Below are 27,391 nucleotides of genomic sequence, written 5' to 3' on the forward strand. Positions count from 1 at the left end.
AAGAACCTTGCTCTGACAGTCCATTCAGTAAGCTCTCTTCAAGTAGAGGGACTTGAAATAGAGATACTTTAGGACCTGGGGAATCTTGGACCTAGAATAGAACTGAGAGATATCTCCCATTTAAAAAAATATTTTATTTATTTATTTTAGAGAGATGGAAAGGAAGGGAGGGAGAAAAACATCAATGTGTGAGAGAAAACATCAGTTGCCTCTTGCCTGCCCCCATCTGGGGACCTGGCCAGCAGCCCAGGCACGTGCCCTGACCGGGAATGGAACTAGCAACGTTTTGGTCAGCACGCCAGGTGTTCAATCCACTGAACCAAACCAGCCAGGGCTCCACTTTTTTTTTTTAAGATTGTACTTATTTTATTTTTAGAGAGGGAACGGAGAGAGAGAGAGAGAGAGAGAGAGAGAGAGAGAGAGAGAGAGAGAGAGAGAGAGAGAGAAACATCAATGTGTGGTTGCTGGGGCCATGGCCTGCAACCTAGGCATGTGCCCTGACTGGGAATCGAACCTGCGATGCCTGGTTCGCAGCCCACGCTCAATCCACTGAGCTATGCCAGCCAGAGCCCACTTTGTTTTTTAACTGAAGAAGAAACTAAGCCCAGAATGGTTAGTGATAGAAATAGGACAAATAGAACCCAGGTTACTAGTCTGGGGGTCTTCCCACTATGGCACAAAGTTAAATTTTGCCACAGCTGGAGGGTTTGGGGCCACCCTGCTTGCTCAGTTTCTTGGGTGAGACAATGAATAGTTTTGGGGTCTACATCTTAGTGAATGAAATCCTTGAACTAGAAACATATGGATCAGACAAAGAATAATGATCTCCTTCCCATGTTTCTTTTTCAGAGATTATATGCCTGAGGAAAAAGCCAATTTAGACACTCACTAAATATGTTTAAGAAAGAAACAGGGCTTCTCGGCTCAAGGATTATGGGATCATATGTATTGTAGCAGAGTTTACAAGGTTGATACTATCCCGGGGGATGAGGGAGCCAGGTTATTCATATCAGCACTATTCTTTCTCAGGTCCTTTCGTCTAGTAAACCTTGAACTTGTGTCTCTGTTTCAAATAGAGTCCACAACTCTTCTAAGAAGAGGATGCATATCAAACAGCTTGAATTCAGAGCCTTCTCCAGCAGGGTCAAGAGACCAACAAAGAAAAGGAGTCCTTCTGTATTGGTATTTTTACAGGGTCCCACTTCTAATTTGTTCCCACCAAGTAAAATGAGGCTACAAAGAGCTGCCCAATAAATACTTTATCTTTATTTTTCCTTGGCTATTTTGTGCGTGTGCTCAAGGAACAGAGATGGCCAGTTTGAGAGAAAATAATTCCTTTGTGGATGTTGGGGGGCCAGTAAAAAGTGGCATGTTCCTCCCATGCTGGGAAGTGCGGGCTGCAGATTTGAACTAAGAGGAAATAAAGGAGAAACTCAGTTGCATTTTCACTGGAAAAAAAGTCAGGACTTATTTCTGAACCAAGTCCTGTAATAAGCTCTACCCTTAACCTACTGGGAGGAAGGGGATTACCCAGAAGCTACAACTGAACTAACTGCATTCAGTTGGCAAGAAAGACATTGTTGTGTGCTTGAGACATCAGCATTTATTGACTAGGACAAGATACAATTCTGAAACTGCCGAAGTGAAGGCAGCTCCCACCACCCCAGAAGCTCCAGTGAAACCTCTCCTGCTTTCCAATGATAAGGCTATTGTCTTCTTATAAGACTTTATTTTTATCTCAGGAGCCACTCACTTGGCTGTTCTCATGACCCAGGGAACTGTCTGGATTCTGTGAAGTTCCCCACATACCACAAAGCAAGGTTCACTGACCTATTAGCAGACCCACAAGGGGATGAGGGATTCCTGGCTAGGCATTTAACATTCTCCTGCCAAACAAGAGGTTACACTTCCAGATTGTATGAGTTGGCCTTTTATCTGTTCTTGTCCTCAAAATCTGAATTATATTAAATGGAAATGTTCTAGGTAGTCAGACACCTGTTTTTAATGTTTCCTAAAGATATGAACATCATTGAGTCTAAGTGAACAAGTAACAGTAAGGGGAGATAGCCAGGCCTTGACTGTCTTCAGCTTGGCCATGATGATGTAAAACCTAGAGCTGATGCATGAGCCAGGAACATCAAGCTTACTGCTGATGCTTGGAGGGCTCAGGCTGGGGAAACTAGGGCATAGCTGGAGCTATCAAATATGTAATTGGGAGTCAATAAGAGTCATAACAGTGGAGTTTTGCTTATGAGAGAAGAGACTGAGGTAAAAGAAGGTAGGCAAAGCTTGTTTGACACATTAGTTGGTAATGCAGCAAATCTTCCTGGAAGCAGAGTTAGTAAATTCTTGACCTTGGAGGGGGAAAAAAGTATACCTTATTTCCTAAACATCTCATATCTAAAGGTCCGTGTTCCATTAAACATTCCATTGTCTCCAAAAAGGACCAATGATGATCAAACAAACAAACAAACAAACACTTAAAAAGTGAGTTTACAACTCTAGCAAAGGGGAAGAAAAAACTGGGATGGGGCCCTGTGAGGAGCTGCTTGGAGAACTGTTTTAGTTTAGACCTGCTTCTTAAGTCTGTGGCTCCTCTCTACTCCCACCCCCTGGTCTGCCCCAGGGCTTTTTCTCTTACATTTCTTTCTTAGGGTTCATATGCAGTGAATCTCTTCCTTCTTAGCCTTGCTTCTCAGGTCCCCTAGACTTCTTACCCTACACAGTATCTCAAATAGCACTTTTCACTCCACTTTAAGTTTCTTCTCTACCGAATATCTCCCACTTTGTTCATTGTTAAGATCTTTCCCACCTAGGCCTGTCTTTTCTTCCAACTGTCTCGACCAAACCCGAGTCCCTGGCTTTTCCCCTCAGGTATCCTCTTTGCTTCTCCTTTCCCCGCCGTGTCTCTTGTTCTACCCCTGCCGTACCCTACCAAAGAACCTCCCGAACGCCAGCCTTTACATGTCCTCCGCATTAATCCGTCTCCCGCCTTTTTAGGACCCCTTGGTCCCTACTACCACCCCCTCAACCCTGGGGCCTGGCGCCAAACTCCCCAAGTCCAGCCTTCTTCCCTAAGGCCGTAACCCAGCAACCCTGTCGCTGCCAGCCCCGTCCAAATCTCCCCTACTTCAAACCCAAGCCCCTCAGGCCCCGCCCCCGTCTGACTAGGCCCCGCCCCTATGCTTCGCCCAAGCCCCGCCTCTCACTCACCTGAGGCAGCTCCGCGCGCGCGCGCGCGCAGGCCGGGGGGGTGGAGATGAGAGAGAAGGGACGGTATTGGGGGAGAGGGAGGCGGGGTGGCGGGGGTCCCCCACTCTGGCCAGGGCGGTCCAGTGCGGGGGGGAGTGGGGGGGTCACTGAGGCAGTGGCAGCCGGGCCGGAGCCTGGACCCAGACACTCAGCGGTGGTGGCGGCTCCATCTTCATCAGCAGCTTCACCTGAAGAGGGACGGCCCCCCCATAAGTCCCCCCCATCACAGCCCTCTCCCCTCCCCCGAACAACTTCCGGTCCCACTACGAGGCGACAGGCGGCGTGGCTGAATACCGAGCGCCCCCAGCCATAGAAACTGCTGGGGAAAGAGCTAGGGGAGAGTAGCTGAGCGCCGAAAGATTCAAGTCCTGAAGGCACGGTCTCTTGCAGAGGGTAACTCAATGGCTGCCCTTTCATCTGCATCTGATTTGCAAACTGGGAGCACACTGGACACCTCACGTGTCCTGGCACACGTGCCCCTAAGGCCAAATTTTGCCCCTGAACCTCAAGATAATATTGACTTTAACCTCTCAGCTATTTGCCTTTCCTGTCAAGTGCGCGTTAGGTACTGTGAGGGGGAGGGGTTTAAAGTGGCAAATAGTGTTTACTCTCTCGGGGGATATCTTGAGGTCAGTCACCTAAGCAGTAGATATTGACAAACCTTCGAGAAGGAAGCCCCACTTCTTGACTTCCCTGCACCTGTTTCCTTTCTCCCTTTCCTCCAGCTTTTATTTTGAATTATCTTTCTCACTGCACATCCCAGTACCAGTGCACCTCCCTGGGGCAACATGCTCACTCAGTCTCAAGAGGTCCCAAAAATCATCTTTTTTTAGTGTTGTAGTCTTAAACAGATGTTTTATTGAAATATTTATAAAAGTGTAATAATAAAGGGAGAGGGTTGCACTACTCATACCCCTGGCAACCCAGAGAGACAATAGAAAGTCACATAGCTACTTTTTAAGCTTACATATATCCACATTCTCTGAAGAATCCAAGAAGAAAAGCAAAATACAAGGCTTCAGTGGTGATAAACGTTAGAAGTGGAGGTGCAGGAGGAAGAGAAAATAATGCTTGTTTCCGGAAATACTTTTCCCACTTCTAGCCCCTTTCTCTGATGACTCTCACCTCCTGGCACAGGGTCAGTGGCCAGAAACATGAAGCAGTAACAAAAGAGGGTTTTGCCTGTGTACCTATGTGTGGCTGAGGAAAGCATAGTACAAGATTCTGATCCAAGGAGTGGAGAGATGGTGGGAAAGGCTTTGCTGTGGAAATGACGCTAAAGGATGGGTGTGGAAAGGCATTGAGAAGGTGGCTCTGGGTAGTAGATGGTTCCATTTCACCTTCTCATGGGGCGACACGGACATGGACACGGTGCCAGGCATTACTGAGCACGCCTCGCAGGTTCCAGATTGGGGCCACGGTGTCTGGCTGCACATTGTAGCTGTCATCAACAGCCTTACAAGTAATGTTCAATTCCTTTTTCCCAGGTGGCACAGTGGCTTGAAGTTGCCATAGCCGCCAGGCCCAGGCCTTTCGGGGGTACTGTTTCTCCCCATCCAGCTCAGCCACCTGCCAGGTTAGGCCCCCATCCAGAGACACATCTACCCTGACCACAGCCCTTCCACCACCACTCCATGCATAGCCTTTGACAGTCACCTCTCCTGACTCTATGATCTCCCCATCCTTGGGTTCTGTGATGGCTGACTGGACAGGAAGTTCCTGAATAGATGGAGCTGAGTCAAAATCTACAGAGTCCCAGTCCACAGATGGAGAGAAGCCTTTGTAATCTCGCCGCTGCCAGTGGCTGTAACTTTCCTCTGGTTCCACACTCACTTTGCCCAGCCATTTGACGTGGCGGGCACCCACCACACCAGGAACCACCACCCGCACAGGAAAGCCATGGTCACGAGGCAGAGGCTGCCCATTCATTTCATATGCTAACAGGACCTCAGCTTCAGGGTCCATGGCCCGAGCCAGAGGGATCGATGCCCCATAAGCAGTTCCTGTGGGGTCTGAGTCCAGTCCCTCAAAGCAAACATGGGCCTCGGTATCACGGAGTTGGTGACCAGCCTTGGCTAACACATCGCATAGTCGTGCCCCGGCCCAGCGTGCAGTACTAATGGCCCCTGTACTCCATTCCAGACCTCTTACTTCTTTTACCTGACTCATCTCAGAGCGCCGGTTGCCAGCACACTGTACAGTGGCTGTGATCTCGTGCTTGGGGAACCGGTGCAAGTCATCCAGGGATAGGGACAGTGACTGACCCCCAGGTGGTCCTATAATATGCAGGCGATAGGTGTCTGGGTCCAGGTTAGGTACAGGCAGATGGTTTCGGGTGAAGAAGATAGGGTTGGGTGTGATATAGTTTTCCGTTAGCAGTTCAGGGGGGGGCTCTGCATTAAAGGGACGCTGGCTGTTGACCTTCAGAGCTGGGTGACGTATAGGATCGTCAGCGTAAGGGTCAGAGGTCTTCAAGGTGGATGGCGCCTTGTCTTCAGGGCTCAGCTCCCCAATCTTGTACTGAGCTAGTATCTCACGTACGTGGGACTGGTTGTGAACGGCATAGAGGGCCCAGAAGGGCTCTAGAGGACCCCCGGCTGCCAGCATCAGCTTTGATGGCCCCCCAGGGTGTAGGTCCACAAAATCTGTGACATCAAAAACCTCAGATCCCAAAGTCACCCAGATCCTAGTTTCAGGGCTGCTGTGGGATTTTACTTCCTCCCTTGTGTATATGCGTGTTGAGTCCTGAGCAGCCTGCAGGCAGGGAAGGGGTGAGGCAAAAGGGAACAGAATATTAAGAAGAAATCACTCTGCCTTACCCTGAGCCAATGCGCACAGTCATGGACACTGGGAAATGGAGGTAGCAGATTTCATCTCCACTGTACATGAATACAGTGGTAACAGCCTGGCTTGCCTGGGATGCTCACTAGGATCCCTTTGTTCTGACAGTGAAGTCTCTTCCTTTCCCACTTACCCTGCAACGGTGGTCATGATAGGCCAACGCTGCCCCGAGGCCTAGCAGGGTCCCCATGACTCTCCATCCCCTGGTCCTAGAGTTATCTCTAGAGAAGGCAAGTCTGGGGCACTGGGGCTGAAATGAATCATTTGTAGAGCAGGCCTGAATGCAGAGCCTCGAGTGGGTACACTTGAGTCTGGAAGAGAAAAAAGATCTTTTTAGTAGCACACATCTGAGCAGTGAAGGCCTGGGTTTACCTCTCCCTGCTTGGCCATTGGTTCATTCAGTTGGAACTTAGTTTCTCCAGGGATGGGTGGGACAAGTGGGATCTAGCTTGTTCTTTCCTTCCTGGCCAACATCTCAACTATCTTACGTGGCAGATAAAGATACTGGGAGGGGAGATAGGGGTTCTGAGACTAGGATAGGGTGGCCTACCTGCAGGCCTGTCTGAGGCCCAGGACCCCAGCTCTGTGCAGCAGCAGCAGCATTGTGGCAGACCTGTAGGATGAAGATTCTGGGATCGAGATGGGAATTCCTGGGAGGGGATGATATTAGGGCAGTGTGAGGGAATAGGTGGCCGGGGGAAGAAACAGAGGAGGTCAAATGGAGATTTTCTGTGGTAATGAGGCCAAAGGGTAGGAATGGGAGTCCAAATGAGCCCTTAGAGAAAAAGCTGGAACACTAGAGACAGACGGTACTGACAAGATGAAGAGGAATGGGGGTGGGGAGAGTGAGGGGAGAAATAGGAGTCTTCTCGAATCACCCATCTCCCATCCTCCAGTCTATTTTTGGGTCTAAAATGGCACGGTTTATTTCTGAAGTCAGAAGACAACTGACAGGCAGACTGACTTTTAAACAGGGACAAACGGTGAAAAAGGTGGTGGCAGCCTAATGGGGTAAAGGAGCTCAGATTCTGGAGTCAAACTGCTTTGGGTTTGTGAAATGCCCTGCCACTAGTCAGCCCTGTTCTCTGGGCAACATAACGAAGCCGCTCTGAACTTGCCTCCTTGTCTATGAAATGAGATCTACCTAGCACAGCACTGTGACCAGTAAACAGGTACTAACATTATCTTTGAAGGCCTTGCAGTGTCCTCCTCTCTCCACCCACCCTAAACAGAAAACCTGGACCCCAAACCCAGGTACCCACCTCTACCTTGTCTATGCCATCCAGGGAGTTCAGCAAATTGAGGAGTTAATGACCAAGCTGTCAGGGGATGGGCTAGAGAAGGAAGAAGGTAATTTTTCTGCTCTCTGCCCTGCAGTAGTTTCTTCTTCACAGCACGGAGCAGATCACTGACCCTAGGAGGCCCAACTGGGGAGGGGTGAAAAGAGCTCCAATTGCCGATGAGATGCGAAAGAGGGGGGCAGGGGTCAGGCAGAGAAACTGCAAGGGAGAAAGAAGTAGGAGCAGAGTCTGCATTTTACTTCTGGGCTATGGGCCTCTCTCCCTCCCACCTTCCCTCAATACCAGTAGCCTACTTGAACCAGACTGGGCTAACTGGCAGGTGAACTCAGTTCAATGTCCCAGGTTTTGGAAGAGGTAGCTGTATAACAGATGCCATTCCTCAGAGGCACTTTAGGTAGAAGGCTAAGTCCAGCACCGGGGCACAAGCACGTGGTCTCATGCCACTACCCAGAGCTGACACAAGTTTCTTGTAGCAACACCTCGCGCCCCAGAAGGAGCAACCGGACAGCCGGATTGGAGACAGGTACCGGCAGTTTTGTTGTCCTCATGGTTTGAAGAATCCTTTGGCGACAAGGACCCCGCCGTCACCTAGGTCACCAGCCCATCCCCCTCCTTTTCCTTCTCCTGGCCCCAGCCCTCTTACCCTGTTAGATGTACGCCAGGAGGACCGGTCCACTGCGGGACTGCTGGTAAAGGGGCGGGGCCAGCACCGTGATGTGACGTGAGGATTAAAGGATCGTCCTGTTCCTCTGCTGGGCCCCAGCCATTGGCGGGCTGCAGACCTCTCCCAGCTGCTGTGCCCGCCTCCTGGAGGCTGCAGTAGGCAGGGCGCCTCCAGGGCTTGAAGCTAGAGCAGGGTTTTTTTTGTTGTTGTTTTACCCCCGGGGACAAGGAACGGCACCGTCACTCTTGTCGGAACCGAGCAGTGGAAAGTAACGAGGACTACAAAGATTGGGTTTAATAGGTGGGCAACTTTGAGATGGCCCCACCCCACGCCACCCCTACCGCGGAGGCTCAAGGTACGTTCATTGGAGGAGGCCTCGGAATGCAGCCCGCCCTCTCCGGGTGGTGGGGCTCGCCCCTACCCTGCTTTTGACAAACTTCTGTTGCAGCTACAACAGCTGTTTGTCTTTTAGAGACAAGATCAAGTGATCAGTTCTCTTACAGACAAGAATGAGAGCAGAAACAAAGCTTAAATAGTGGTTCAAAGCCTTGGAGATTCTTTGGACTAGTTGAATTTCCCCCCAAATCATGGAACCAGCAACACTGAATAGCCTTTTGTATTTTGATTAGTAAGTCAATGTTTAAACATTTACTTTTTATTTATTTATTTTAATTTTTTTGGAAGGGAAGGAGAAAGAGAGGGAAACATCCATGTGCAAGAGAAACATCAGTTGGTTGCCTTTCGCATGCCCCTAACTGGGGACTTGGCCCGCAACCCAGGCGCGGGCTCTGCCTGTGAATCGAACCTGCAACTTTCCAGTTCGCAAGCTGGCACTCACATCCACTGAACCACCGCAGCCATGGTCGAGTAGTTAGGTCAGGTTTTAAAAATCACTTAACAAGAGCAACGACTCAACATCCCAAGTTGGGAAGAGTATAATCACTCAGTGTCAGAGCAAAGGACACTAATAGAAATCATTTGCTGTTAACCCTTTTAGCATTTGATGCAGGACTTGTCGGGCTGGCTGTGAACCTGGGGCAAATGTATCTACACTGCCCTCTAGGGAACAGAAGGTTGAGCTACAACCTGACTTTAAGGTTTTTATCTTTAATTCTTGAAGATCATTTTCCCCTCCTTTGATCTGCTCTCCTGAACTAGAGATTTTACCAAGAACCAAGGGGTCGTGGGCATCATGGGAGAGTAGTAAGAAATATACAGAAAGGGGAAATGACACTGTAGAGGTGATTTTGGCTCTCAGGTTTTTAGAAATAGATTTCCAACCTAACTATGTATAATTAAATCACTGGAGAGGCCTAGTGCAAGACCTGTCTTACCAGTTTTAAAAAACAGGCTCAACCCAAGGATACGGAATCAGTTAGGGACCATCTGAAGCCACTGGGATGGACATTTTTCCCTAAAAAGTTATCGTTTCCTTGTGTGCCACACACATGCTGCACACAACTGTCCTTTAAACCTCAACTTCATTTTACAGAGAGCAGCTAAGTAACTGATCGAGGACCTAAATGATTAGTTGGCAGAGACAGGATTGGAATGCTGGGTCTGTTTGGCACCAGTTCTCTTCCCTGTCTTTGTGATTCTTTGGAATTTAAAACTCCTCCTGCAACCATATCTAATCTTTTCCCTGTATCATTCTCCCCCACCCAGTCCACTTAGACTGAGATAGATGAAAGGGCTTCACATACAGTAGGAAATGACAGATTCAGGAGAAATTTTCCTGTGGGGAGGTAAAGCCACATGATCAGTCAGAAATGCTAGTTCAGTGGGGTTTTTTTTAAACCTTTAGGTCATGGTCCCCTCTGAGATATTAATAACGCAAAGGACCCTTCCCCTACAGAAATGCACATAAATTTTTGCATAATACTTCAAAGCAGTCACAAATTCCACCTCTCCAATTTCATCAACTGTTTGCCCAAAGGTCCACAGATGCCCCCCCTCCCCCATATATACATATACCCTTAACTGTAAGAGGACCTGAAAAAATAAGCTATGGTCAGATTTGATGAGCTCTTTAGTAATTTGGGAATAGGAGTGATTAAACAGTAATAAAGAGGCTAGTCAAATTGGGTTATTGCACTATTCAAGAAAAGATCAGAGGTAATTAGGAGGCACCAAGATGCAGTCATCTGACTGATGTGGCTTTGCTGATTGGAGCATCATCCCATGAACCAAAAGGTTGTGGGTTCAATCCCTGGTCAGAGCACATACTGAGGTTCTGGGTTTGATCCCTGGTTGGGGCACTTATGGAGGCAACCAACGGATGTTTCCCTCTCTCTCCCCCTCTCCCTTCCTCTCCCACCACCACCAAAAAAAAAAAAAAAAAAAGAGAGAGAGAGAAAGAAAAAGCAATGAAAAAATGTCCTCAGATGAGGATTAAAAAAAAAAAACAACAACAAAAACTGGTGCAGGGGAGGGTGTGTTTTTGATCCAATAAAACATTGGGCGCCCTTTCTTCCAAATTTCTAGTATCAGTCAAAATAAAAAAAAAAAAGCAACACTCCAATACACTTTTCTTTTTTTTTTCCTTTTTTTACTTACATTAAATACATCGGTAAATCAGCAGTCGCATTCTGTTACCACGATTGTTATGTTGGAAGAGGAAGAAGGGGGGGAAAGGCAAATGCTTTCTCAGAAGGAAAAAAAAAGGACCCCCCAAAAAAACTGATCAAAAGAGAAAAATGAAAAGCTTGGAAATAAAAACAAAGATCTCCAAGCCCAACAGAGCTCAAAGGAAAGCAGAGAGCTGATAGGAAGTAGAAGGAAGGCAGCAGAGAGGCCCAGAAGCTAAGGCCAGTCCTAAAGGGGGGTGGAGAGGGGAGGAGAAGCCTGGATAGATGGTTTCCCAGACCCAAGGCAATGAAATGTTCTCATTCCTGCTCCGTGGGGAAAGCTGTACAGAGAGAGAACTTCATTTCTAAGAGACTTAGGAGAACCATCCCAGTTCTTCCACTTATAAGGATATACTGGGTGTTCTTGGGGGCTTAGTGGGGTGCTGGGAAAGGAAGGCAAAACTGTATGTGTGTTTCAGGGCCACAGGAAATAAGGCTGCCCCTGGAAAAGGAAGGGAATTGAGACCTAAGGGGAAGAACTTAAGCTAGGTCCTTCAGAATCTCAGCCTCATGGATTTCTCAGCTGCTCTGGGACAGAAGGAAGTCTGCAAGCCAAAAGGGCAGAGTGGTTCCAATCCTAGGTCACCAAGGCCCTCACTGAGGCCTTTCCTACATTACTTCCCCCAATTTTCACAAAACTCTAGGCTGGAACAAGGAGTTTAGAATTCTCTCCTGCCTTGATGGCTTCCCAAAGACATCCTAAAATACCTGATGAGGGATGTAAAGAGAGGCTAGAGATTTAGAAAGGACCAACATCTTCTGGTGATGTGAGGGGATTTTCAGTGCCAGTCATTCTCCACAGGGACAGGTATTATAAGGTGGCCACCAGTGGGCCTGTGGTACTAGTCCCTAGTGGTATTTGGATTAAACCACTGGTTGCATGGGGGGTGAGTATGGGGATAAGCACAGAAGGACTAAACTGAAGATACTAACAAAGGAGAAAAGAAATGAGGCCTGATTGGGGGGTGGGGGGTGGAGAACAGACTGTACAGTGGAAACAAAGATCATACCTATTTACAGGGAAGTAGAAAACACACGGTAACAGGTGGATCAAATTGAACATGAGCCCTGGGAAAGAGAGAAAACTCCTCCCTCTTGCCTTACTCCTTTTCACCCCTTTCCATGGCCTGTGCCATCCTGAGACCGCTCTCCAGTTGCTTCAGTTAATTCCCTAGGAAAGGCAAACCTACACCCAAGAGCCAGGCTGGCACGGATATAGGTTAAGAATCGGAGTTGGAGGAAACTCGCAGTGGAGATTGGGCTTGAGTAGCTGCCACTGATACTGTTCTCTACAGTCCCTCCCCAAACCTCATATACATCTTGGATTCCATTTAATTAAAAAAGTGAGAGGACAGGTAAATCAATCAAAACTCCCATAAAACAAGTATCCCAACTGAACCACCATCAATTAAAGTGCAAACTGCAGGGGGATATAGTGGCTGGGCTTGAGGCCACCTAAAGGCCAGAGAGAAAAAAAATGCATACGTATAAATCAGAGGATGGATATCAGAAACTGGTCCCTCCTCCAATTAGATCACAGCAGAGCCAAAGATGCAGGCAACCAGTGAAGATTCTTTGGAGGACTCCGGGGTTCGGCGTCTCCCCCAGTACGGAAGAGAAGCTACCTAAGAGACTGATTGAGGGGAAATTAAGCCTTGGAAGAGTTCAAGAGCCATAGATGACATTGCATCTCCACCTCCTCCTCCACCTCTGCCCAGTTAGCTAACAACACGACTCTCACCTGGTGCCTGCGCGCTTGCCTTCCCATTCTCTACCTTGAAACACCTTCCACAAGGCTGACTCATGGATAATGCAGTGTTTTCAAATGAGAAATTCCAACCAAATAAAACCAAAAATGGAAATTTCCTTACTCCCTCCTGCTCTGAGCCTTACTCTCCCCCAGGGCCCTTAATGTGACTGAATTGGAAACTTCCTTCCTCATTTCCTGGGTTCACCACCTTCTCCATCCTGGGGAAAGGAGGAAAAGGGGATCAAGAACAGGGGTTGACCAAAAGCAGAAAGGGCAGGAGACAAAAAAATGTTTTCTGAAAAAATGGGGAGGAGGAGGAAAGGTAAGTAGGTCACTGTCTTGCACCTATAATACAAAGTGAAGAAAGGTGGTTTTGGAAGGTAAGTCCTGGGAGACCTGACCTCCCCGAGTCCCAGAGTAGGGGTTGGAGGTCAGTGGCAACAGCTGCCTGGTGTTGGTTGCTGAAGCGTTAAAAAGTGCCATGACGGAGCTGTCAGGAGGCAGCCCTTGGGAGCCAGGGCTCAGTGTGCTGTTACCGTAGGGGCTGTGTGCTGAGGGGTGGAAATGGAGGTTATTTTTTTTAGCTTTCGTGCTAGCTCCATACTTGTTTGCTGCTAGCTGCCCCCTCAGTTGCTACAACACTGGCTCTTGTTCTGCTGGGACTGCTCGTGGAGATCCACGCCTCGGCTTCGGCCTGCTGCACCCCCCAGATTCTGGGGTTCACTCTTTGGCAACTTCTTAGCTAGAGGCAAAAAAGAGAAGGGAACAAAGTATGGTAGATTTTAATTCACCCCCCCCCCCCAGCAAAGACTATTGGGTTGGGAAGAAGTAATAGGAAAGGGAGAAATGAGATACTGAAAGAACGTTCTGAAGATGGGAGGCCTCACCATTTATAAACTACATTAAATATGAGGGTGCTCAAGCTGCAGCTAAAGGACAGAGGTCACAATGGAAAGTGAAGGTATTTCCACACCCGAAGTTTTCACAAGAGGAGACACTCCATTTATCCTTATGACTTGGGTTAGTGATCCTGTCCGGAGGTAAGGGGAAAGACAGGAAGACCTCAGGCTGCTCTGACCTTACCTATTGCCAGGAAGAGATCATTGACGTTCATAGCTGTCTTGGCTGAGGTCTCCATAAACAATAAGCTGTTGTCATCTGCATATGCTTGGGCCTCCTGCAAGGGGTAGGGTTAGTAGTGCTCAGAATGTAGGTTAGGAACCAGTATGGCCCTTCCACTCCCAGGTAGCATCACAGTGAGGCAAAGCCCTAGGTTCCCTCACCTTAACTGCACCTCTGAGCCAGGTAGCCCTGGACCCATATTTTGGTGACAGCTCCCTCAAGGATAACCCCTGGTCTAGACGACTTTATGCAACAATCAGATATCAGGAATCTTAATTATGGGAGATAAGGTAAATTGGTTGGGGGCTTTTGGGTTCTGGCCCTTACCTCAAATCCAATTGCTCCCTCCTTCCTGTTTTCACACTGATACCCCCACAGCTGGTACACCAGACCCACCCCTCTGCTCTGGAATTTTCTTCTGACTCTTCTAAAATCTCCTGGCTGTCATTAGGGTCACAGTGTTGCTGTTTTTAATATGGTGCAGAACAGGGAAATGAAATGATAAATGTCCTCAGATGAGGTTTACAGAGAGGGCAAGTTTGGACAAAAAAGGCCCCAAGCACAGAGGGAGTGCATCAGAAAGGGACTCTATGAGCCATCTTACTTCATACTCCACCAGGCGCTTGTTGGCCAGGTCAGCTTTGTTCCCCGCCAGGGCTATAACAATGCTAGGACTGGCCTGCCGCTGTAGTTCCTTTACCCATGTCTTCGCTCGGGCGAAGGTTTCCTAGGAAAACATGAGGAAGAAAATGGGTGGGCTGGAATGACTGCCAATCCAGGCCCATCACCTTTAAAATCCAGTCTCAAAACTCACCTGTTCTAAGTGGCCTTCCCTCACTGAAACCACTCATCTCTGATAACTTATTACCTGTCTTCTCAGCACTTGGAAGCATAATTTTGCTATTTTGAGAGCTTGTTTTCTCCCCCCCTCCTAATTGCTATAAATGAAAGGATAATCTTCTCAGCCCACTTACCTGATTAGTAATGTCATAAACCACAATTGCAGCTTGGGCACCTCTGTAGTACATGGGGGCCAAGCTATGGTATCGCTCCTGCCCTGCTGTGTCCCAGATCTCAAACTTGACTGTTGTGTCATCTAGGCAAACAGACTGGGTGAGGAAGGCCGCTATGGATGGAAGAATAGAGAAGCAGTTTTTGAGAGGATGAATGGGAACATCCCACACCCCTTCAAAACATCTCCACTCTCAGTCTAAGGCCAGTCACAACCTGGGCCATTAAGTTACAGGAAACAGTTTAGTGTTTTCCTCTTTATATATAGGTCCTGGAACCAAGATTAAAACTGCTCTTGGCTAAGTCTTTCCAACCAGAAGTTTCTCTAGCTAATGAATGGGCACACCTCCTTTCTGCCCTGCATAGTTTTATAAACTATGACTAGAAGAGTCATTTCTCTTCTAATCAAAATAGAAGAAGAAATAATGACAGAGACAGTCAGCTTCAGATAAACCCACATTAAGAACTTTGTAAGATTTTAAAGCTTGATGGGAAGTTCCACCATTAACCATGTTATCTGGCTGTTACTTTTTCATATAATCTTCTGTTGGCCCAAAGAATACCAAATTTCCAAGGTGACTAGTACAAGCGGGGAAGTAGCAACATGGGAGTTCTCATAAAATATCCTTTTTTAAAAAAAGTATTTATTTATTTTTAGAGAAAGAGGAAGGGAGGGAAGGAGAAATTGAGGGAGAGAAACATGGACTGGTTTCCTTTTGCACACCCCCTACTGGGCACCCAGCCTGCATCCCAGGCCTGTGACCTAACTGGGAATGGAACAGGTGACTTTCGGTTTGCAGGCTGGTGCTCAATCCACTGACCCACACCAGCTAGGGCATAAAAGATCCTTTTGAATTAGCACCCTATTTGGGGATAATGGCAGGGAGAAGGTAGCATAGGTGGGAATGGCAGATGATCTTTATCTTCTGTATTTAGTTCCAGCCTCTATTTTACCAGATATGTGCCTCAGAATGCACATACACACATGCCTGCACCTCTGCCACCTCCAATTCTAAGTAGCATATCTAGGGCAGGGCCCAAGCATGCATAGGATGAAATGTCCCCAGGTGATTCTGATGTGTGTCTCTGATTACGAATCACTGCTCCAAACCAACCCTGCTCAAGATGAATTTCACTGGGATTAAGATGAAAGTAGGAGGAGGAAGACATAAAAAATAGTGATTTTATTGGTGCACAAAGGTCAGCCCTTCATATTTCCTTCTAGGAAGCAAGAGGATGAATATATACCTGCTTTTTGGCATTATGGCAATTTTTTCCTGTTTTATTTTTTTTTTTGGCGGGGGAAGAGGTTTATTCAAATGTCAACTACCTGCAAAGATGGGGGGGGGGTCTCTGGTTCCTTTTTCCTGTTTTATAAAGGATTTCCATTCTAGGGAGCTAAGAGGTCCAGCTTCACAGTCAGGTCCCTAGGTCTCCCTTCAAAAGCTTTACTAAGCACTGAATCTCCTCTCCCTGAGATACTCACCTCCAATGGTGCTCTCCTGGTACTCATGGAACTGCCCTTTGACGAAACGTAATACCAGGCTAGACTTCCCCACTGCAGATTCACCCAGCAGGACCAATTTGAACTGGCATATTTTGCTGGCCTGGGGCTGCCCATTGGGCCTGGCTGTGCTTCTGCTAGTCATGGCTAGATTTTCAGAGTGGGAAAGGACGTAGGGAGGGGGATGCCACAAAGCGGCAAAGGGGGGAGGGGGGAGGGGAGGGGACGTCCAGGCTTCAACAGTCCTGCAAGACAAAAAAATGCAGGTAAAATTAAACACAGGGTCATTAGGACTACAATAACTTTTTAGACAAAGGCTAGAATCACTTCATTTCTTTGCTCCTATGATCTTATAATCATCTACCATTAAAATGTTACACCACTGAGTGTAACCATGCAGCTGACACTCAGTGGGAAGAGTAGGGAACAATAAAATAAGTGCATCCAAAGTAGAGTTTGCCCTACCACATAATCTCCAAATGCCAAGGGAGACTGAAAACTGTGCAGAAAGTCTTTATTCCTTCCATTAACTTCCCGCCATATCTTCAATGAACTTTTAGTTGGCCTGAAACCCACAAGTACCCTAGATCCTTAGCATCTCCTTGGTTTTTGGGATTGTTTTTTTTCTTCCTCCTGCTGTATTTTTTTCCCAGCTTTCAAAATAAGTGATTCATTCTAGGGGTGTGGGATGTCACCCCTTCTAACACTGGGGGTGTATCTTCTGGTTCTGTATCCTTCATATATGACTAGTCCTTCTTGACATTTCTGAAAAATCTAACCAAGGTCCAATTGCCAGGAAAACCTATCCTTTCTCATTTCTAGCCAAAGGCAAGCAGAGAAACACAATCAACAGTCTGCATTTGGTATTAGCTCTTTCATTTTGCTTCTGCCACCTTCCCACGACTGAAACAGTCTCGATCTCAAGTCTAAAAGTCAGTAGGCTTGACCTGCTCTCAACTTGCAGCTGTCTTCCTGGTGCTTAGGGATTAGATTACCCTCCATACTAGACTGGCCCAACAGCTGTAGCTGTAGCCCTCCAAATTAGAGGCAGAGAAAGGAAGTGTACCTTCTAAACACATCAGGAATCTGCAGGGGATGGTGCCGGAGGAGGCAGAGAGAGAGAAAGAGAGAAAGAAGAGAGAAGCTGGGATTTTGGGAGCCTAATCATCTAAACCTGAGCATTTCATCATCCTGACCCTGAGGGGAAAGGAACCAGGACATTCAAAAATGAATTAGTATGATCAGAGAGTGCAAAACCTCTCTAAAGCCTAGGCACTGCTTGGGTTGTATGTACTTTGCTTGTTCAAATTAATCTTTTCCCTCCTCCAAGGGTGACTAGTGACTCCACAAACATCATACTCTGGTACATGTGGGGAAACATTATTTTGTCATTATAGCAAGTTGTTCTGGAGCCAAATCAAGGTTAAACATTTTTGCAATCCCAGTAAAGTCAGAAGAGACAGTAAAGACAAAAGAGACAGAAACATCTTATGGGAGGCAGTGCGGAGGGACAAAGGCCATGGAGTCCAATTAACCGGGTTCCTTTTACAGTTCTGCTTACTAGTTGTGAAACTTTGGGCCAGTTACTAAATCTTATTTATATATTCATTTTCTCATCTGTAAAATGGATGATAATAGCCTTATGAGGACCTCCTTCATAAGGTTGTTGTAAGGATTAAATGAGATAATATATGTATATAAAGAACTCTGAGTATTTGACCTAAAGTGCTCAAATGGGCTACTAAGCTACTAATCATTAATATGCATCAAGAAAATTTTTCTGCCCAAACCTTAACTTTCAGTTTTATAAAATGGGAAAAATATCTACTTCATAGAGTGGCTATGAGGATTAAGTGAAAATTTATTTAGCATAGTGCTAATAAATATGATAGATATTGCTAATGAGTGGCTCTAATTCAAAGAAAAGATCAATTTAATATACCAAAGTATAATTCAGTATTAGTTGTCAATATATTCCTAAAAAGCAGCCATGATATAAAAGAGATAGGAAAAAAAGTGTAAAGAGAAAGTTGGCAGAGACGTGAGAACTCAGAATAGTCCCAAAGTATACTACAGTAAGAAAGAAAAATGGAACGAATTACCCTGATCCTACTGGGTATTCTACTGCACCCTAGGCCAGTGAGTCCTAAGAATCCAGATCCACACGTGCCATTTGTGATGAAGTTTTCACTGGTCTAACATGAAATGATAAAAATAAAGACAATATAGCAAGTTTCTCATAAAGCTAAATTTATTCAACTTAAAGCACAAAAGGCAAACACAAGGCCCATGGGCCAAATCCGCCCTCTATCTTGTTTTATCTGGCCTGGCACCTTGTTTCCACCCAGCAGCAGTGCTGAGCTCTCGCTTAACTGTTAAGGAGTAGTTACATTTATACAGTCCTAAAATTACATTAGGCCCTTTGAAGGCAACCTCAAAGCTGATGTGGCCCCTGGTGAAAATGAGTTTGACACCCCTGACGTAGAGTGTTCTTTATAACAAGATTTCTAATTTCTTTCTTAGAATCAATTTTCTCTCAAATATATATGTTGCATGAAAAAACCTCTCAGACCCACTGTGAAGTTAAAAAAAAAGTTGTAGACTAGCCTTGGTTGGTGTGGCTCTAGAGGTTCAGTGCCAGCTTGCCAAGTGAAAGGCTGCCGGTTCGATTCCCAGTTAGGGCACATGCCTGGGTTGCAGGCCAGGTCCCTGGCCAGGTCTGATTGGGGGCATGCAACTGATTGATGTTTCTCTCACACATCAACATTTCTCTTCCTCTCTCCCTCCCTTCCTCTCTCTCTAAAAAATAAATAAAATCTTAAAAAGTTTTAGGCTAAAACACATGTTGGATCCTATTTCTGTAAAAAAGAAAATTTTACATAGAAAAAGGTATGGAAAGATACATACCTATCTGTTAACAGTGGTTACCTCTGAGGAGAGTAGGACTGAGGAAAGTGGCATGTGAAGGATTCAGATTTTTTTCATTCTACATAATTTGTAAAAGGAAATATATATATATCATATATGTTTTAAAAGATTTTATTTATTTATTTTAGACAGAGGGGAAGGGAGGGAAAAAGAGAGGAAGAGAAACATCAACGTGTGGTTGTCTCTCACACGCCCCCTACTGGGGACCTGACCTGGCCCACAACCCAGGCATGTGCCCTGACTGGGAGTTGAACTGGCCACCCTTTGGTTCACAGGCCACCCTTAATCCACTGAGCCACACCAGCCACGGAGGAAATATATTTTTAAAAATAGTTTTCTAAGCAAGTGTTTGTTTTTTTTTTACATGCTTAAAAAAATAATGGTGACAGGCAGTAGTAAACTTTCTAAATATAACTACTTGGAAAAATAAAACTCCAATTTTAAATTTATTGGTCCATGAAATCCAAAATTCTGGGAACCAGTACTACAAAATTCAGTATTAATTAGCTTCTTAACAAATATTAAACAGTTCTTAAACAGTCCTTTAGCTGTTTTCGCCCTCAAACCTTTAGAGTAGTATTTCTCAGATGGTGGCTATAAGCCAATAGTGACCTTGAGATCACTTGGTGGATCAGGATCAGTATGTTAAAAAAAATCAAGTATATTGCAAAGAATAAGCGTAAGAATCAGGCTATGAACATGTCATTTGCGTATGTACACACACAGTAAATTATGATGCAAAATGCGTTTTTTAAAAAATGTTAGCTGTGATAAAAATGTTTTAAAAACAATGCTTTAGAAGAGGCCTGAAATTGAAAGGATAGGGTAGTAGGGTATGGGAGGAAGTCTAGTCTCTAGCCAGCCTATAGGCCATAGTTAATTTCACTCCCAGATAAAATTAAGATGAGGGCTGAGTATAGCTTTCCAGGGGTGAAAGGATTCTCCAGCCCTGCTATTGAAGTTACGGAGTTACTATGCAAACAGAAAGCAAAACTTGGGGCAGTCCTGTGTAGTGTAAGGGCTTTATCATCAAGCAAGCCTGATTTTTATTCCCTGTCTTCCCTGTTACCTCACTGTGATCTTAGGCTACTCACTCCTTTTTTGTCTTTCTGCGCCCCAGCTTCCTATCTAAAGGATGAAATTGGAGAGTTGTGGGGAGGCAGTGGCAAAAGGCAGAATTTGAACTCAATTCCAAAGTTCGGGGTACATTTAACAAATTTGTTTCTCTTAGGGTTTCTCAGCATCTGTGAGGATGAATTATTTTTAAAAACATTTGTGTGGCTCACATACATTGTTTCACAGGAAAAGAGGATGGGCCATCATACAACTCTGCACTTTAAGTGGAACAACAAATTGATCTTTTCTTTTTCTCTATCTCTTCCTTTCTCTTAAAAAAATCGATAAAATAAAAAATTTTTAAAAACTGAAAACATGTCACAATAGAAAAATAACTACATAAAACAAAAAAGAAGAAAAAAAGAACTACAGATGATAAACTGATCAAGTGTCATTTAGGTGAGTGATATAATATACACTACACCCCTAAACAACAGGAGCCCTGGCCAAGTAGCTCAGTTGATTAGAGCATCATCCTGATAAGCCAGTGTTGCAGGTTTGATCCTTGGTCAGGGCACATACAGGAATCAACCAATGAATGCATAAAAGGGTGCAGGAACAAATTGATGTTTCTCTCTCTAAAATCAATAAATAAAAATAAAAAAAAAAAACAGGAAAAGTCACTAGATTCTTGAATTTATTTATTCCTTTACCTTTTTATCTATTTCAAACATACAACCTAAAGGGTGGAACACTAAGCCTTAATGTTACGATTCTAGAAAATGAAAATATAAGAGTAGACTGAGTTCTCATGGGCAGACACCTCACTCGAGGCCTGGGAAAAAGAGTAGGGAGTTGGGGAAGTGTGAAGATAGGTAATAGTCACAGACACACTCAGGTTGCAAAGCCCTGGTCACTAACCCACACAGACAGTAACTTAAACCAGAGCCCACACAATCAGCAAAATTTCTTGTTACTAAGCAACCTGGGATTATCAGAGATTGGTAACTACTGGGTTATAAAAGGCCATCTTCCACCCTGGCTGGATAGATCAGTTGGTTAGAGCGTTGGTCTGATATGCCAAGGTTGCAGGTTCTACCCCCCATCAGGGCACATACAACTGCCCTGGCTGGTGTAGCTCAGTGGATTGAGCTTGAGCTGTGAACCAAAGGGTCACCAGTTCGATTCCCAGTCAGGGCACATGCCTGGGTTACAGGCCAGGTCACCAGTACGGGCCATGTGAGAGGCAGCCACACCTTGATGTTTCTCTCCTTCTCTTTCTCCCCCTCTTCCTTTTTCTCTAAATAAATAAATAAAATCTTAAAAAAGGAAAAGAAAAAAGAAAGAAAGATTACCTCCTACCCCAATGTGTCACCCTGAGTATGTCTCACCTTCCCTGTTCACAGTAATTAATGGGCTGCCCATCACGGTGCCTTGATCTTTAATCCCAAAGTACTTACAAGGGTATCATGCTTTTTATTCAATAGCTAAGCTTTAAAAAAAAATCAGGGGTACAGAAATGAAATAATACGTGTAAGATTCAATTGACTTCTCTACTGTTCTGGAGGTGATACTTTACTAAGAATTGACAGTGGGCAAATGATCCATTCAAAGGTAATAAAGGTTTATGTAAAGGTAATAAACCACAGCCAACCGCTCAAGTAGTGTGATGATTATTAGCTCCAATCCTGAGGCAAAAAACATAAAGTAGAAGATAAGGAAGTTATTCTTCCTTTCAACCCTTTCAGTTCAGAAGAGAAGAAACCAGATTTCACTTCCGTTGGAAGTGCAACTCCATGCTCTGGCTGGGTGGTTCAGTCAGTTGGAGCATCTTTCCTGCGCACCAAAAGGTCTGATCCCTAGTAAGGCACATACCTAGGTTGTGGGTTCATTCACCAGTCGGGCACGTATGGGAGGCAATCAAATGATGTTTCTCTCTCTCTCTCACATATCAATAAAGGTATCTTCAGGTAAGGATTAAGAAAAAGAAAGTGCAGCTCCACAAGAGTGACTATCAAATGCCCATTAACTAGGGAGGGCTGAGGCTTGACCATGGCATCAGCCCACTGGGGAGCAGGGAGAGAGGATGAAGGGGTAAGTTCTTTTTTTGAAATTAATTTATTTATTTTAGAGACGGGGAGAGAGGGAGAAAGACAGTGAAACATCCATGCAAGAGAGAAACATTAATCAGTTGCCTCTTATACATGCCCAACCAGGGATTGAACCCAAAACCCAGACATGTACCCTGACTGGGAATCAAACTGGCCATCTTTCACTTTGTAGGATGACACCAAACCAATTGAGCACACCAGTCAGGACAAAGGGGCAAGGTTCTTTAGGTGGGCAGCTCTACCAGCAGGGAAGGAAAGTATGAATAGGAAGGGTTTCTCAGTCTGCTGATCCCAGCTAGAGCACAACTCTGTTCCTTTGGCCCCCTTTCACTTGGTAGCTTTGAGTCCCTATGCCTGCCACACATGAAGCCTCCAGAAGCCTATCACCAAACAACAGAGACTGAGTTTCAAGTACATAGCCACTGGAGTGTAGCCCACTCCCAAATGTCAGCCCCATAAGGTCAGTTTGCTGTATTAAGAGGCAATCAAAAGGTCATCTAATCCTGTCTCTGTATTTTACAGGTGAGGAAACCAAGGCACAATTAATCACTTGGCCTGGCATTACCACACAGATAGTTATCAGCTGTCACACAGCTGCTTAGTAGCAAATCTTCTCTAACTAGTACTCCTCGTCAGGTACTCTTTCTTGCTACTATTATACCACTATACCCCTTAAGGAAACAACAGATACTGAACTCTGAAGAGGGCATGGGAGAGGAACAAGAGCTTAGATGGGATAGAGTTTCTGCCTCTATTCAGTTTAGATAAGTACTTCCTTTGGCACTAAAAAGTTAGGAGGACGTAATCCTTCCCTGGGAACTGGGATCCAGTCCCATACCCTTCTGACAAAAGGACTCACTCATTATTATGCCTTTGTAGAAGGTCTTGACCAACCCCTGACAGGACAGTTGAAAGAAGCAATTTAATGGAAGGCAATAGGGAAAGAAGTGGTAACTTCTGCTGAATTCAATGGGCCTTGGGATTAATAGGAGAGATTTACTGAGTAGAAAAGGTAGGACAGAAGCCAGTAAACACCTTTAACTCTCAAACTTTGTTTAGATCCTCAATTATCAAAATCTTGAATTGAGAGTTCCACTGTTTGGCTCAGTTATTTCATTGTGTTGATCCAATATTAACCAATGAGTAACTGGCTTAAATGAGAGTTCTTTCACTTCCCCTACTCTCTCTCTCTCTTATATTTCCCCAAGAGGCAGAAAGCATACTTATCTCTTATCAGCATGGTAGTGCAAACTCCCTATTATTGACCTAGGAAAGATTGGTATGCCCTTCTACACTTTGTCTGCCTACAAACTCCTAATGTATCTTTTAAGGCCAACCTCAAATGTCACCTTCACTAACTGCATAATTACCCTCTCACCCCAGCAGTATTCATTACTGCTTTCTCTGGGGTCCCATAGTATTAAGACTGTACTACTATCACAACATTTATTATATCATATGAGTTTTAAACTATGAGCTTCTCAAAAAGTGTGACTATTTGTTGTCATCTTGAATCTCCAGAGCAGAGCACAACATCTCATACCTAGTAGGTGTTCAGTGAATGCTCCCTAAATTAAGTAAGGTTAGAGCAATCCTGCTTCCCTCCTCCATCTCCTCTTCCCCTTCTGTGCCACCTGGACAGCTTTCTACTCAGTTCCATTTAGGAATGTTTTGAGTCAGCCTCAGAGAACCAGTTCTCTCCCTGGCCCCTTTGTGATCTCCCTTGGATGGAGGGCCCTCTTGGGACCCAGCCCACAAGGCACTGTTGCAACTCAGATGGGCTAACTGCTTTTCCTGTCACCCGTTATTATGCCTCAAATGGCCTAATCACACCCAGCATGCGGGCCTCCCACCTGGACACTGAAGCAACTGCGGGTAAATACAAAGTTCCCTGAAGTTACAGTTAATGTTAATGTTCAGTTAACTTTGGGTCATTATCTCTATTAATTCTTGAACTACAGAAACACACAAAGAAAAGAAAAGAAAAGAAAAGAAAAGAAAAGAAAAGAAAAGAAAAGAAAAGAGGAAAGGAAAGGAAAGGAAAGAAAAGAAAAGAAAAGGAAAGGAAAGGAAAGAAAAGAAAAGAAAAGAAAAGAAAAGAAAAGAAAAGAAAAGAAAAACATAGCACCACAGAACTTGAGGGCACTCTGAAAAGGTACCCACGGTCCCTAAACAGAAGCCACAGCCTGGCTCATAAATCTACACAGACTGCTCACCTGGGTGGCTCCTTACTCAGTTTAGTTACTGTTCAGTCAATGACTAAATCTTTCCTAAAGCATTCTTGGGAAGTGGGAGTGTACTGTGTAAGGTTTTAAGGTATCCTTTCTCCTGGCAGGCTGTTTCATTTCCTCAAGTTCATTCTTACACTTTGGTTACTTTCCAATCTGAAATGCCTTAGGAATAGGAGGTATACACTTGCTTCTCCTACCCTCTGCCTTCTCAGAAGTCAAATTCTTATCCATGCACACAAACAAGCTAACTATAGAAGAGCAATTCTTGCTCCTGGGCAAAGTGAGAGTTAGAAGATACAAAGTATTACTTCAAGGGCAATGGGGGAGCTCTCCAAGTAAGTTTTTGTAACTCAAAGTTGATGTTTGAAATTCTATATTGATAATTCCACTCCTTAGCTCCTTCTTATGAAACAAAAGCCCTTGGAAAAATTAATACTTTAGGTGGCTATTTTACACCTTAATATGAAGCAATTCCAGATCATTTCTTAAAGGCAGGCTTTGATTAAGGGGTATATAGAAAAGACCAAAAAGCAAAGAAAGTGACAGGATATCATCCGGGTGTAAAAAAATTGGCAAAGTTTAGAAAGGATTTAAAACTTTCTCTCTCTCTCTCTCTCTCTCTCTCTCTCTCTCTCTCTCCTACAATTTTGTCTAGGGCTGGCTTTGAAGGAGAGAAAAGAAAAGCTCCTGGGGGGACAACAGTTGAGATTTCTGTACAAAGGCTGGGCATATTAGAGGGCTTCTAAAGCCAGTAAGGGCAAATTCAATAAGGAGGTAGTATAAAATGCCCCAGCTGTACTGAGGCGTTTAAAGGACAACCAGAGAAACTCTGGAGCTACTCATAGAAAGAAAAATACAAGGGACCCTTCAGAGAACCATTATCTTCTTTTGGGATAATGAAGGGACAGTCATATAATCTAAACACACAGAAACCCTGAACCAGAAGAGGTCTCAAATTTCTCATGTTAGCAGAGATGCCAATAGTTCCCCCAAACAAAATAATTCTCTGTAATGTTATTTTTCCTGCCCATAAAAGAAAAAAGTTTTGGTCATCTATTTGAACATTTTCTAGGATACCCGGTGCACAACTGGGGTATGTGTTAAGAAGGTGAGGGATAACCCAGAGTACAGCTCTTTGTCTGAAATTGACAGGAGCAAGACAAAATGAACTGTGAAGGCAGCACAATAAATAACAGAGTATCACCCCAGAAGGGAAAACTGAAAAGACTGACAGACCAGAGTTTGGTGGGAACATGAAAACAGAATTGCCTCTGGTGGCACATCCCCCGAAGCAAAAGGCAAGATTAGACTGACCTGCTGTCTCTTATCTCTGACCTTTCTGGATGAAGTACATTGAGTGAGTATGTGTGGGAGGACTTACAGTTTTTACTCTTCTGTACAGCTTGAATATTTAAAAACATGTATTATTTTTGACATTAAGAAGAAACGTAGTTATAAAATACAGTGGTATAAAAGGCAAAAGAAGGAAGTATTATAAGGGGAAACCCAATAGGCTCCAATCTATGGCAGACTAAGGAGGTCAGACCATTAAAAATTATGGAAGGAGGGGACTCTTGTGCCTTAGTAATCCATCTTCCTTTTCCCTACTCACCCCTTTCCCCAAGTGCCTTATTGTTTGCTGAAGAGTAAACCAAGAACTGATGATGCCAACTTTGTGGAAAAGAATCTCTCTTCCCCAAATCCCTTCCTCAGTTATATCACTTCATATTTCCAGGCTTGGTTCCACCTAAACATCACCTGTCTGGGAAATACCCAAGTCTAAGTCCTAAAAAGTTTCTCCAACTATGGTTGGAAGATCTCTTCTTGGTGGCTGTGGAATCCCTAAGCCCCTTTTCAGGGCAAATTAGTTCACTGATTCCCCTCTTCTAGGTTAGAGATATAGCATCCACTACAGTCCACATTATTAAGTGAGAAAACAAACACCCTCCCCCAAATCCAACTTCTTAGCTCTTACACAGGACTGCCTCTCTAAACCAGGGGAGGTTGGTAAGAAGAAACAGACTGCACCCTTCAGATGAATCCAAGGGAAAGTGTAGGGGTTGAGTTTGGAATAGCCAACAGTCACAGGAAAAAAAAACCAAAAAAGTTTGTTTTCACTAGCTACCTTGGACGTTCCAAAAACTTCAAGTTACCACACCTCAGCACTTAATCGTAACAAAAGAGAGGGGCCTCCCAAACCCCAGAGCCTCCGGCCCATCCTTGAGCATTCCCAGAAGCTCCCATAACTGATACTGCGCCCGGCTTCCATTTACACAAGTACTTTAGCCTTCTAGATTAGGAAAGCATTCTTCATTTGCTTCACTGAACTCAAATCCTCTCGGCTCAACTCTGGGGCACCCTAGTTATTTTAATAATAGTCACTTTCCCTGAAAAAGCATGTCTCTTACCCAACTAAGAACTCTTCTGGGCCCTAGCAATGGGACATCTCCAGAGCACCAGCTCCGGTTATCCTCCCAGCCCAGGCGTCGGGGCTGACCCCTCACCTCCCGGCAAATGGGCTTACCTCACCCGCTTCCCCGGCCCTTTCCCCCAGCTCCTCCCTCCCCGCGCTGCTCAATGAGGCCTGCCCCTGCCCTCACCCAAGACCTGGGCCTCGCGCGCCGGCCCGCAGCCTTGCCGCCGGCAGAACCCGGCCTCACCAACTTCGGGCTCCCAGCCCGCCTGGCCCCCTCCTCAGCGCCCCCATTAGGCCTGTCGGGGACCGGCCCCCTTCTCCCCTCTTCCATGGACCTCTCTAACCCCATCGCGGAGGGCCAGGCCCGCCGCTGCTCTCAGACCATGCTGCTCTCCTCTCCCAGGCGCCTCCGCCCCTGCCCTCTGGGCTCCATCAGCTCGATACCTGCACCTCCGTCTCCCCCGTCGGGCCCAAGCTTGTGTCGAACAGACAAACAGCCGCAGCTCAACCAAACCCTCCTGCCCCTCCTCCTCCTCCTCCTCCTCCTCCTCGCCCTGGGCGGGGACCCCGGCCAATG

At 45.5% G+C, this 27,391-nt stretch overlaps 2 protein-coding genes across 4 annotated transcripts; both read right to left on the minus strand.

Annotated features, from left to right (window-relative positions):
• Nucleotides 1–4,076: 4,076 nt before the first annotated feature.
• SUOX (sulfite oxidase) lies at nt 4,077–8,382 on the minus strand. Of its 3 annotated transcripts, none has more exons than XM_045830016.1 (5): nt 8,038–8,382; nt 7,362–7,427; nt 6,644–6,706; nt 6,227–6,404; nt 4,077–6,006 (listed from the first exon to the last, which is right to left on the minus strand). In XM_045830016.1, exons 3-5 carry the CDS (start codon nt 6,694–6,696, stop codon nt 4,597–4,599), a joined length of 1,641 nt encoding a protein of 546 aa, XP_045685972.1. In that variant the 5' UTR covers nt 6,697–6,706; nt 7,362–7,427; nt 8,038–8,382; the 3' UTR covers nt 4,077–4,596. The 3 variants fall into 3 exon arrangements, with proteins under 3 accessions (XP_045685972.1, XP_045685971.1, XP_045685970.1); XM_045830015.1 differs by having other exon boundaries at nt 7,356–7,427; nt 8,038–8,381; XM_045830014.1 differs by lacking the exon at nt 7,362–7,427 and having other exon boundaries at nt 8,038–8,380.
• A 2,186-nt stretch (nt 8,383–10,568) lies between these two features.
• RAB5B (RAB5B, member RAS oncogene family) lies at nt 10,569–27,382 on the minus strand. The gene is made up of 6 exons (XM_045829766.1): nt 27,259–27,382; nt 16,055–16,317; nt 14,532–14,683; nt 14,162–14,284; nt 13,519–13,612; nt 10,569–13,177 (listed from the first exon to the last, which is right to left on the minus strand). Exons 2-6 carry the CDS (start codon nt 16,215–16,217, stop codon nt 13,062–13,064), a joined length of 648 nt encoding a protein of 215 aa, XP_045685722.1. The 5' UTR covers nt 16,218–16,317; nt 27,259–27,382; the 3' UTR covers nt 10,569–13,061.
• Between the last annotated feature and the right edge of the window lie 9 nt (nt 27,383–27,391).

The sequence above is a fragment of the Phyllostomus hastatus genome, unplaced genomic scaffold, assembly GCF_019186645.2.
Source record: "Phyllostomus hastatus isolate PE091 unplaced genomic scaffold, TTU_PhHast_1.1 phas_scaffold_93, whole genome shotgun sequence".
NCBI classification, from domain to species: Eukaryota; Metazoa; Chordata; class Mammalia; order Chiroptera; family Phyllostomidae; genus Phyllostomus; species Phyllostomus hastatus.

Coding starts and splice junctions, on each gene's coding strand:
- SUOX (XM_045830016.1), bottom strand. CDS start 6,696: ATGCTGCTGCTGCTGCACAGAGCTGGGGTCCTGGGCCTCAGACAGGCC. Junction 6,405..6,643: donor GGCCTCAGACAGGCCTGCAG/GTAGGCCACCCT, acceptor TTTCTCTTCCAG/ACTCAAGTGTACCCACTCGA. Junction 6,007..6,226: donor ATCATGACCACCGTTGCAGG/GTAAGTGGGAAA, acceptor CCCTGCCTGCAG/GCTGCTCAGGACTCAACACG.
- RAB5B (XM_045829766.1), bottom strand. CDS start 16,217: ATGACTAGCAGAAGCACAGCCAGGCCCAATGGGCAGCCCCAGGCCAGC. Junction 14,684..16,054: donor CCAGGAGAGCACCATTGGAG/GTGAGTATCTCA, acceptor TTCCATCCATAG/CGGCCTTCCTCACCCAGTCT. Junction 13,178..13,518: donor TGATCTCTTCCTGGCAATAG/GTAAGGTCAGAG, acceptor TTTTGCCTCTAG/CTAAGAAGTTGCCAAAGAGT.